Below are 11,528 nucleotides of genomic sequence, written 5' to 3'. Positions count from 1 at the left end.
GAAAACAAAATGTTTTAATTTAAGAAAACTAAATCATCTATAATTTTTAAAATAACTTTGACAATTAACATAATCCTTATAAATGTTGTATACAATTTAATATAAGTATAATATTTAAATAATAACTTAAAACCAAACTAAAGTAAAATATGTCTATTTACTTTGACATATGTCGACTTATTATAAAAAAGGTAATTTACAAAAGGAAACAAACAAATAATAACGTAACAACAACACAAACTATATAAACTTAGATGATTAAATTTGTAAACTACAAAAATACACCACAAAATAACACTACACTAATATATCTCCAATAATAATAGGAGAAAAAAACATAGCATATAGTAGAGTTAAGCCAATTATACGAATAAATGATTGTAATAACAAATACTACGGAGTTACAAACCATTGTAGGTTTTTCGGTTCATTTCTATATCTTAACATTGTGTAAACCATAATTTTCATGATTAATATAATTTCAAAAAATTAAAAATTATACTTTGAATATCAAATGTATTTCAAAATATATAGAATAATATCCCGCGGCATCGCACGGGTCTAACCTAGTAATTTATAAATTTACCAAGTATTTAGTAGTAAACTAGTGGTGAAAAAAATTGGTAACTCTGTAATGGAAGTTGAACTTTATCCTTTTAATTCGAGTTTCTAAAGGGAGTTGATTCCTTAAACACATTAAGAAAAAAAAATGTTGAGAATATTGCTTGATTATATATTGACCATAATATTGACCATGCATGCCTTTTTGTTCAACTCCTCTTTCATAAATCAAAATTAAATTCATAAAACAAAAGAAATTAAGGAAAAAAATCAGTAGATTTTTTATTAATGAGTTTAAATATCGGTTTGAATTTATATAAGAGGATTATGATGATTTTAGTTTTAAATTAAAGTATGTTGGTTTGGTTTTAAAAATAAAGATTTAGGGTTTACATTTTATAATTAAACGAGATTATATGTCGATTTGAGTTTACAAATGAGGATTTGAGTTTACAATTAAAAAAGATTATATATCGGTTTGAGTTTATAAAGAATAATTAATTAGAGTTTATATTTTATAATATTAGACAAATTTATATGTCGGTTTGAATTTACAAAGGAGAATTAAAGTTCAAATTTTATAATATTAAAAGCGTTTCTTTGTCGGTTTTGGTTTTACAAAGGAGAATTGTGGTTTAAATTTTATAATATTAAATGAGTTTATATGTCGGTTTGGATTTACGAAGGATAATCAGGGTTTAGATTTTATAATTAAACGAGATTATATATTGGTTTGGGTTCAACTAAATTAATTTTTTAATGATTTTCGTTTCAATATTTTTATTTATTTAATTTATTTTTATTTTAATATAATGTTACATAAATATTTATTTTGTTTAGTGATTCTGTTTTTTTTTTAATTTATTTTGATTTATTCTGATTTTAGTTTGAAGTAAATATTTTGTTTATATTTAATATTACTAGACATCTTTTCATTGATATATGAAAAATGAGGTAAACAAAAAAGTTTACCCTTAAAAACGAACCTAAATTTTATCCATTTAATACCATTAAATTAAGTTCTTACTAAAGCTTCTGATGATGTTGCGGAATGGTTGGTTGCGACACAACCATCTGCACAACAATCTCGTCGTTGCACACCGCCAGATAACTCCCCTCAATCATGCAACTGGAACCCACCACAAACAGGTATAGTCAAAGTTAAATTTGATGGAAGCTTCAATTATCATGATGGTAGCATCGGAGTTGGTTAGATAATCTGTGATGATAAAGGAACCTATTCTGTTATCCAGAAGCTCAAAACTTAAGCAAGCATCTAATCCTTTGGAGACCGTATGTCTCGCGTTGCTACATGCTATACCATTGGTTTCGTGTCGTGGTTACTGCAAAGTTATTCTGGAAGGCGATTACAAAGTTCTAGATGATCTTCTCGTTGATATCCGCAGTTGGGCGGATCGTTTTACTGAACTGTCGTTCTCGCTTATACAACGAGAGTGTGATCAAGTTGATGATAAATTAGCTAAGCTAGCTCATCATCAACAAGTAATTGCTCAAACGTTTTTTTATCCTCCATTGTATTTACGGAGTAGTTTATTTCTAGATTATGCACCTTTCCTTTAATTTTAATAAAAAACGTTAAAAAAATATATATATATATATATATATATATATATATATATATAAATAATTTAAATCACACCTTCTCCTTTCTTTTTCTGACTATTTTACTAGCTAAAATCCAAACATTTAATATAATAATATTTTATATTCTTTAATATAACTTTTTGTGTAATTTCACAAATAACTTTTAGAGAAATTTCTCAAAATACCATAATTTCAGTTTTTTCCAAAAATACAACTCTTCTTACGTTTTTTTCCCAAAATACCACAAAATCTTTATTTTCTAAAAATAGCATAAACACAAAATTAATTTTTCATTGGGTAAATTTTTTTAGGTTTGGATTGACTAATTTAGATTTAGGGTATAGTTTTTAGGGGGTAGAGATTAGTTTTTAGGATTTAGGGATTAGTTTTTAATGTAAAATTTTATTTTAATTTTGTGGTACTTTTAGGAAATATATATTTTGTGATAAAAAAGTGGTATTTTTTGAAAAAAAAACTAAAAGTGATATTTTTGAGAAAAACTCATTTTAGTGGTATTTATGAGAATTTTCCTAACTTTTAACTAGGCCTGAGCATAATATCCGAATCCAAAGAAACCGATCCAAATCCGAGCCTAAAAATCTGACCCGATCCGAACCAAAAATTTAGAAATATCTGAACGGATTCTAAATTTAAGGATCCGAAAATCCGAATCCGAACCCGATCCGAACCGAAATCTGAATGGATATCCGAACATGCCCAAAATATAAATACATAGTAATAATATTTTAGTAATACTTACAAGTTGTAATAACTTAGGTGTATATTTAGGTAAAAAATAAGCGTAATTTTTAGATATTTTGGTTCATTTCAAGTAGTTTGAATAGATTTGGACACAAAATTTTAGATTTTTGAGTACTTTTGATAACAGAATCCGAACCCGAAAAATCCGATCCGAATCAGAAATTTGAAAATATCAGAACGGATTTTAGAATTATAAATCCAAAAAATCCAAAATCCGAAAAATCCTATCTGATAAAATCGGACCCTTGCATTCACCAATTAGTTTTGAATTGGAAACTCATATTTTTATATGGAATAAGAGCCCGATCCATGATCGGTCTGACCTTGATTGGTCCACTGATCTTTATCCGAAAATAACGAAATCTATGGTTAGAAAGATTATCATCTAAAGAAAACATATTAGTAGTAGCATTATCCCACATTGAAAGGTGGACAAAGATTTTAACTAGTATAATATATGGATTTATCCACCAATTGGTTTTGAATTTGAAGTTTATAGCTTAATAGGTTAATAGATTAAGACCCGAGCACGGGTTGAAATTCATTTTATTTATATTTTAATTTTTATATAAAATATAATTTATTTGATTGTTTTTAAAAGTTTTTTTGGATAAAATATTATGCAATAAAATCATATGCTAAATATGATGACTTGAAAAAAAACTTATTTGTAAATTTTATATTATAATGATTCTAGATAAGTATATGTGCTATAACACTGGTTAAATTTTATTTTATACAAAATCTTGTATATTTTCTATTTTAAAATAAAATTTTAATATGTTGTATTAGTTTATGTACGTCAAGTTATTTCAACAATATATATTCTACCTCATGACTTGAATGTCATTATAAGATATAATTTTGTGAATTTAGTTTTAAGCCTACTATATATATATAGAGGGCAATTGTCATAAATACCACTAAAATAGTTTTTTATTCCAAAAATACCACAATTTAGTTTTTTTTTCAAAAACTACCACTAAAATGTATTTTTTTCCAAAAATATCACATAATTGAACTAAAGTTCTAATACTAAAAACTAATTCCTAAATTATAAATACTAAACCCTACCCCTAAAAACTAAACCCTAAAACTAAATTTGTCAACCCAAACATAAAAAAAAAAAATTCTACATGCTTAAAATTCAATTTTTTGTGTTAGTGGTAATTTTGGAAAAAAAAACTTTTGTGGTATTTTTGGAAAAAAAACTAAAATGTAGTATTTTTGGAAAAAAAACCTTTTTAGTGGTATTTAAAGGAATTTCTCATATATATATATAGGATACGATATTTGACTAATTATTTGGTTATTATCAAAATAGCATGACAACAGAGTTGGTGCATTAAATAACAGTTTTAATTCATAAAAAGATTTTTGTTTTCTTTTTTTTTGGACATAAAAAGATTTTTTTTTCCAACGACACGCATTAAAGTGAGGAAACCATTATTATAAACAAAAGAATAATATTTATAATTAATCACAAAAGTATGTGTCAAACAATCAGCTAATGGATTTAAATTAGTGAGATAGAAGAAAGTAAAAAAAAAAAAGAAAATTAATTCGGAAAAGAACAGTGTCATCTTTGATGTTTAACAAACACATTACTTAGTTTTATTGTATACCTATCAAGTTACAAGTGAGTTTGCTAAAATAAGATCAAGTTACAAGTGATTTCTTTTGGCCTAAACATTTGTATTTTAATTAAAATTTAATACAAGATAACACATTTTTGATATCAATTATGATACTTTACTCATTAATTTTAGTTTACAAAATTAATTATTTTTAAAAATTTAATGTTAAATTATATTCAAAGAAAAAATAACGTTTTTATTACGAGTGAAATGGACTATTGAGAAAAAAAAACCTAAAGTTTAATAGACCTAAAATACAAAATTAGTTATCGTTTATCAATAACTTGCACATTGTATTAAGTTGGAGACACACTGATTAATGATGAGAATAGCAAAAACCATTATACTACATCGGTATAGTTCTACATTTATTATGTACACCATATATCAACATTTATGTAAATACAAGTGAATATTTTGTAATTTTACATTCATTTGTAATATAAATAAATTTATTACAAATCAGTGAAATCACTTTCTAACTATGACAATTTGTGCAACGCTAGAAAAAGTGATAATCCATGCATTATTAAAACTCAAAATTGACAAATTGTGGAATTTCCCCTATATTAATAATGCCTGTAGCTTTATATGAAAAATATCACGCATGAGTAATTTTGTCAAATCGTGTAATTTCCTCTATATTAATGGCTATCTTAAACGTCAAAATTATACGAAGAAAGAAAAAGGAATCACGAAAGATTTGGGCAAGACAAATGTTAGGAATCACTTTCTCACGGAAGCAAAGACCATAAGTTCTCTAAATTTCTTCTAGAAACCAATACTCTAGAAATATAATATACAAAATATATGGAAGAAGATAAAAGATAAGGGATTCAGTATCCTCTTCGGAATCCTTCGTGTTATATTATATCACGATCGACCACTAGAAAATAATATGTTATAAGAAATTATATAAAATCAAATATGCATATATAATTTCACAACTAATATAATAACTATATTTAATCAAAAGATTTTATAAATACGTTTTTATATATATAGGTAATTGTGAGATTTGCACTACATCTGTCATCTATACGACTATACCTATAACTTTATGATATTTTTGTAGATACGTATATACAATTACTTCTTCTTCTAGAAGTTCACTTTATAAACATTATATATATATAGCTTTATGTCATGTTGGCTCGTTTCTTCTTCTAGAAGTTCACTTCATAAACATTATATAGCTTCATGTCATGTTGGCTCGTTTCGTCGACATATATAGAATATATAATGCTTCTTCAGTAGTTAGATTAGATGTTCTAAATTTAAAACGCAAATGCTTATATTTATGTTAATATATATATATATATATTAATTTATAACTGATAAAACATTGTATTTATAATCTATTGGTTTGTATTCGTGTTGTTATTGTATCATCATCGCCATAGAGTGTGTGTTTGTAAATTAGTGAAAAAGAATCGTTTATAATTTTGTACCTTCCAGACGTTATATCGTATATTGTTGTAGAGATAAAACATATGATTGTGAACTCGATTTCCCTCTCATATGTACTTTTACTTGTTTTTTTCGTTCTTTTTGTTTTTATTTTCACTTTTAGTCTTTATATTCAATTTGTATAGCACTACAATATGCAATTACAATATACACTCGATAAATTAAGTAAAAAATGAGTTTTCGATCACAAGTGATGGAACAGTACGTCACGAACACACTTTCTTCTCACTTCTTTTTCTAGATCTAGACTAAGTCATTAAAACATTGTCTCAATTCATGTTGGCTTGTTTCTTCGACATTAACATAAAATATTTTAATGTTAGTAGACTAAAGTGTGTTGAAAAGCTTAAATGTAGGAGTTTCTTAAGACTTTACAACAAAACATTTTAAATGACGGCCTTTTCTTGTCAAATATTATGTTTTAAAAAAAAAATTATTTTCACATGATTACGTATGTATATTTTTCTCACTAATACTTTTTCAATGGACAGATACCTATGAAGTATATTAATCTTTAAAAAGAAGTTCGCTTGAACTTCTAGCCGGTATTTTGATTTTTGATCATCTTGTTTTATTACAGGTTGGTTGCTAATAGTAATCTGAAACTTTTAGAATATGTACTTGAATGAACTTTAATGGTACCTTTTTATTTTCTAAGATAATTTGATCAATATTGTGTCGCGTACGTTTTGCAGTTTACGTGTTTAGGAGATGATTTTATATGACAATATATGAAAATATGGAGCAATGACTAGTATTTTGGTAAGGGTTCCTATTCTAGATTTAGGGTCATCCAAATTTCAATCTATATATACATTTTTGGAAACATTTATGAAATAAATCTTCAAGTTCAAACCTATTTACAATTATGTCATTGCTATTAAATTTTATAATTATTTTTTACTTTAAATAATATCAAATTCAGAATCTAATTGAAGAAGATTTTCTCCTATTCAAATTTCCAAAAGTATCGGACCAACGCCCATTAGCATTAAATATTTTATATTTAACTAATCCATTTTATAGAAAAATTGTACTAAATATTAAACACAATTGATTAACCGTAGATAATAATAACAGCCTTCTTTTGGGCGATGCGCCGCATGATCGGCCATGACTTCAGAGAGGTGGCTTTCTATACCGACTGCTCAGACTTGGTGAAGATGGTGTCTTCTCCTTCCGACTGGCCAGCTTTCTCGGCGTACCTTGACGACATCAACACTGATAGGGAGGATTCCCTTCTTTCTCTTTATCTTTAATTCCTAGAAATGCTAATGTAAGGGCGGATTCTTTGGCACGCCAAGCGCGTACATCTCCGCACCAAATTTTGTTTGTAAACGATTTTCTTACCAATTGGCTCGTTTGAGCTGATCTGTTGTTGACAAAAAAAAAAGAAAAAAAAAAAGACAATAATAACAGCCTAGATTTCCGATTAAACTTCTTGATTTAAAAATTTTTTACAAAAAAACGCTCCACAATTTTAATGACTTGCACAACTATAAATACAAAAGTGTTAAATGATATAGAGATGAAATAACAAAAATTACAAAATCAAATTATAGTATACTCATATAATTATAAAAATAAAATATATTATGTAACTAAATTAAATTTAAATGAACAATAAAGATATCCTAACTATATAAAACATCACTACATGTTGATAATGAAAGTTATAGACTACATAATATATTGACGTAAAATTATAGTAGATTTAAAAAATACAAAAGATATTATTTACATATATAGTTAATATAATAAATAAATTCTATATTGACTTTCTAAATAAAAAATATAGCCCCGCGATGTAACGCAAGTGAATATCTAGTGTAGAAAAAAGATAGTGCAAATATATTTAGGAACTGATGAATTACCTAAATTTATCATATGTTTAAACATGGAAAATGTTTGGTTGGATGATATATACAGTACGTAATAATTTGAAAAATGTATTTCCTAAAGATGTTTGCGATTGTGAAGTGATTTGAGTGTAGTGGCATGCGGTAAGTCCAACTGTAGAAGGCACCATCACACCAGGGATCAAGTCCTGCTTCCTACGAATGTAGGAATTTGGCCAAAAAAAAAAAAAGATGATTGCGATTACTGAATGAAGACATTTTTGGTTTCCATAATTTTATGTATACATTTTTAAAAGTGAAATATACATTTGTTTTCTTGTCCATATATAGTTTTGACATACCTTTTTCTCTTGTCAAATTCAAGATTAGTACCTTTTAACTCTAAAAATTTATTACCAATCAAACTAAAATTCATCTCATTCAGGTTTTAAACACCTAAAATCAAACAAACTAAAACAAAACAAAAAAGAAATCAATTTCTTGATAATCCTGAAAACGACAGTGTCCGTTGCGTTTGGTTATTCATACAAAAAATCGGGTCTACAATTTCCGGTTCAGTGTAATCCCGGTTTATCTTACACATTACTGTTTTAGCCATCACTGTGAAAAGCTTCATTTCTTCTTCTTCTTCTTGGAGACGATGCAATCAATTCCACTGTTTGCCAACAAAAATGGCGACTTTGAAGCCACCGGAATCTCAATTACTAAAAACCCTAACATCAATCCTCACATCAGAAAAAACCCATTTGCTCGAAACCCTAAATCCCTACATCCCTCAAATCACACAGCCTCTCCTTACCTCTCTCCTCTCTTCTCCTTCACTCGCTAAGAAACCCGAAACCCTAGTCTCCTTCTTCCAATGGGCTCAGACTTCAATTCCAGAATCATTTCCATCGGATTCACCTCTTCCCCTTCTCACCGTCGTCCGTTCTCTTATCTCTCACCACAAATTCGCCGACGCCAAGTCTCTTCTCGTCTCCTACATACGCACCTCTGATGCATCTCTCTCTCTTTGCAACTCTCTCCTTCACCCGAATCTTCATCTCTCGCCTCGTCCCTCTAAGGCTCTATTCGACATTGCTCTCAGTGCGTATCTTCATGCTGGAAAGCCTCACGTCGCGTTACAGATCTTTCAGAAGATGGCTCGGTTAAAGCACAAACCAAATCTGCTCACTTGCAACACGCTTCTCCTTGGTTTAGTTAGGTACCCTTCTACCTTCTCTATCTCGAGTGCTAGAGAACTGTTTGATGATATGGTTAAGCTTGGTGTTTCCGTAAATGTGATAACTTTCAATGTTTTGGTTAATGGGTATTGCTTAGAAGGCAAGCTTGATGATGCTGTAGGAATGTTAGAGAGGATGGTTAGTGAGTTCAATGTGAATCCTGATAATGTTACTTACAATACGATTCTGAAAGCAATGTCTAAGAAAGGGCGTTTGAATGATGTTAAGGAACTGTTGTTGGATATGAAGAAGCATGGATTGGTGCCAAATAGGGTTACTTACAATAATTTAGTGTATGGTTACTGTAAGCTGGGTTCGTTGAAAGAAGCATTTCAGATTGTGGAGCTGATGAAGCAAACAAACATGTTACCGGATCTTTGGACTTATAATATGTTGATCAATGGGCTTTGCAATGCCGGTAGTATCAGGGAAGCTCTTGAATTAGTGGATGAGATGAAGCATTTGAAGTTACAGCCAGATGTGGTTACTTACAATACATTGATTGATGGGTGTTTCAAATCGGGGTTTAGTTTGGAGGCTAGGAAGTTAATGGATCAAATGGAGATTGATGGAGTTAAACCTAACCAAGTGACTCACAATATATCTCTTAAGTGGTTTTGTAAGGAAGAGCAAAGGGAAGTGGTTACTAGAAAGGTTAAGGAATTGGTGGAAGTGCACGGGTTTTCTCCTGATAGAGTAACTTATCATACTCTGATTAAAGCATATTTGAAAGTAGGAGATTTGAGTGGTGCCCTTGAGATGATGCGTGAGATGGGGCAAAAAGGCTTTAAGATGAATACTATTACCCTTAATACCATTCTTGATGCTCTATGTAAAGAGAGGAAACCTGATGATGCTTACAATTTGCTGAATAGTGCGTGCAAACGAGGATATATCGTTGACGAGGTTAGTTATGGCACATTGATCACGGGATACTTCAGGGAAGAAAAAGTGGAGAAAGCTTTGGAGATGTGGGATGAGATGAAGAAGACAAAGATAACTCCTACGGTGAGCACGTTCAACTCTTTAATTGGAGGTCTCTGTCACCATGGAAAAACTGAGCTAGCAATGGAGAAATTCGATGAGCTTGCAGGGAGCGGTTTGCTTCCTGATGATAGTACTTTCAATTCAATCATCCTAGGATACTGCAAAGAAGGACGGGTCGAAAAAGCATTCGAGTTTTATAACGAATCGATCAAACACTCTTTCAAGCCTGATAACTATACATGCAACATTCTTCTCAATGGTCTTTGTAAAGAGGGTATGACAGAAAAGGCTCTCAATTTCTTCAATACGCTAATCGAGGAGAGAGAGGTTGATACAGTAACATACAACACGATGATCTCGGCTTTCTGCAAGGACAAGAAGTTAAAAGAAGCATATGATCTTCTATCCGAAATGGAGGGGAAAGGACTAGAGCCTGATCGGTTTACGTACAACAGTATCATCACTTCACTTATGGAAGACGGTAAGCTGAGTGAAGCTGATGAATTGTTGGCGAAAATTTCTGAAAAGTTTGGCTCGATGAAGCAGAATTTGCAGGCAGAAACAGAGAATAATCAAACAACAAGTGAATCAAAGGAGGAACTTAACACTGAAACTATTGCTTACTCAGATGTAATAAATGAACTCTGTAGTAGAGGAAGATTAAAGGGCCATTCAATATCTTGAAGGAAGAACACTTTTTTTTTTTCATTTTGTATCTCGATTTTCTTAAATTATACTTTGCTAAAAGACATTATAATATAGTATTCATATGTTAAAAATGATTTTTATTTTTAAAAACAATTGTATATAGGGGGATAACTTCTTAGAAATATTTCAAGTCTCATATATTTACATCAATATAAACATACAAAACAATTTTGAAAGTTGTAATTCAAATAAGAAAACCTAGACTGAATTATTTATCTTTCTAGGAATAATTAAAGTCAGTTTGATGCTAAACAAAAAAAAAAGTTATTCTTCTTATTATTACTGGGAAATATGTCAAAAAATTCATGAACTCACCAAAATTGGTGGAAAAAAATCTGATCTTTGCTTGTGGTAAATTAAACTTCCAATTTTTATTGAATTTCCAAATAAATCAGGAACTTTCGTTGACCTTGTCAAATGAGACATGACGTAAATAAATTTGTTAATATATATTAAATGTTAATAGATATATGTTTTGTCCCTCGGGGACATCCGATAAAAAGATATTAAATGTTAAAATGACTTTCTAAACAAAATCACAAACTTTTTTTTCTATTTAAAAGAATCTGTTAATGGATAACCAAACCGTTAAATTGTTGGTATAATTCAAATTCATGAAAAAATCAACGAAAGTTGGTAATTTTTTAAAATAATTCAACAAAAATACATAATTTATTTGGAAATTAATAGAAAATAGATATTTAATTTAGCGTATG

General features: G+C 29.1%; 1 protein-coding gene across 3 annotated transcripts; it reads left to right on the top strand.

Annotated features, from left to right (window-relative positions):
* The first annotated feature begins 8,410 nt into the window (after positions 1 to 8,410).
* Positions 8,411 to 10,902, top strand: LOC104748771 (pentatricopeptide repeat-containing protein At2g16880). Of its 3 annotated transcripts, none has more exons than XM_087486716.1 (2): positions 8,487 to 9,098; positions 9,215 to 10,902. In XM_087486716.1, the coding sequence occupies exon 2, from the start codon at positions 9,241 to 9,243 to the stop codon at positions 10,786 to 10,788; it is 1,548 nt and encodes a 515-aa protein (XP_087342842.1). In that variant the 5' UTR covers positions 8,487 to 9,098; positions 9,215 to 9,240; the 3' UTR covers positions 10,789 to 10,902. The 3 variants fall into 3 exon arrangements, with proteins under 3 accessions (XP_010468667.1, XP_087342842.1, XP_087342843.1); XM_087486717.1 differs by having other exon boundaries at positions 8,526 to 9,098; positions 9,346 to 10,902; XM_010470365.3 differs by having other exon boundaries at positions 8,411 to 10,902.
* Positions 10,903 to 11,528: the final 626 nt, after the last annotated feature.

Source organism: Camelina sativa, chromosome 15 (assembly GCF_030686135.1).
Source record: "Camelina sativa cultivar CO46 ecotype springtype chromosome 15, ASM3068613v1".
Classification (NCBI taxonomy): Eukaryota; Viridiplantae; Streptophyta; class Magnoliopsida; order Brassicales; family Brassicaceae; genus Camelina; species Camelina sativa.
Note: the sequence above shows the minus strand (reverse complement) of the source record. Positions and strands in the feature narration are given on the sequence as shown.

What these genes read in the sequence shown, in the direction of transcription:
- LOC104748771 (XM_010470365.3), top strand. Translation starts at nt 8,566, where the DNA reads ATGGCGACTTTGAAGCCACCGGAATCTCAATTACTAAAAACCCTAACA.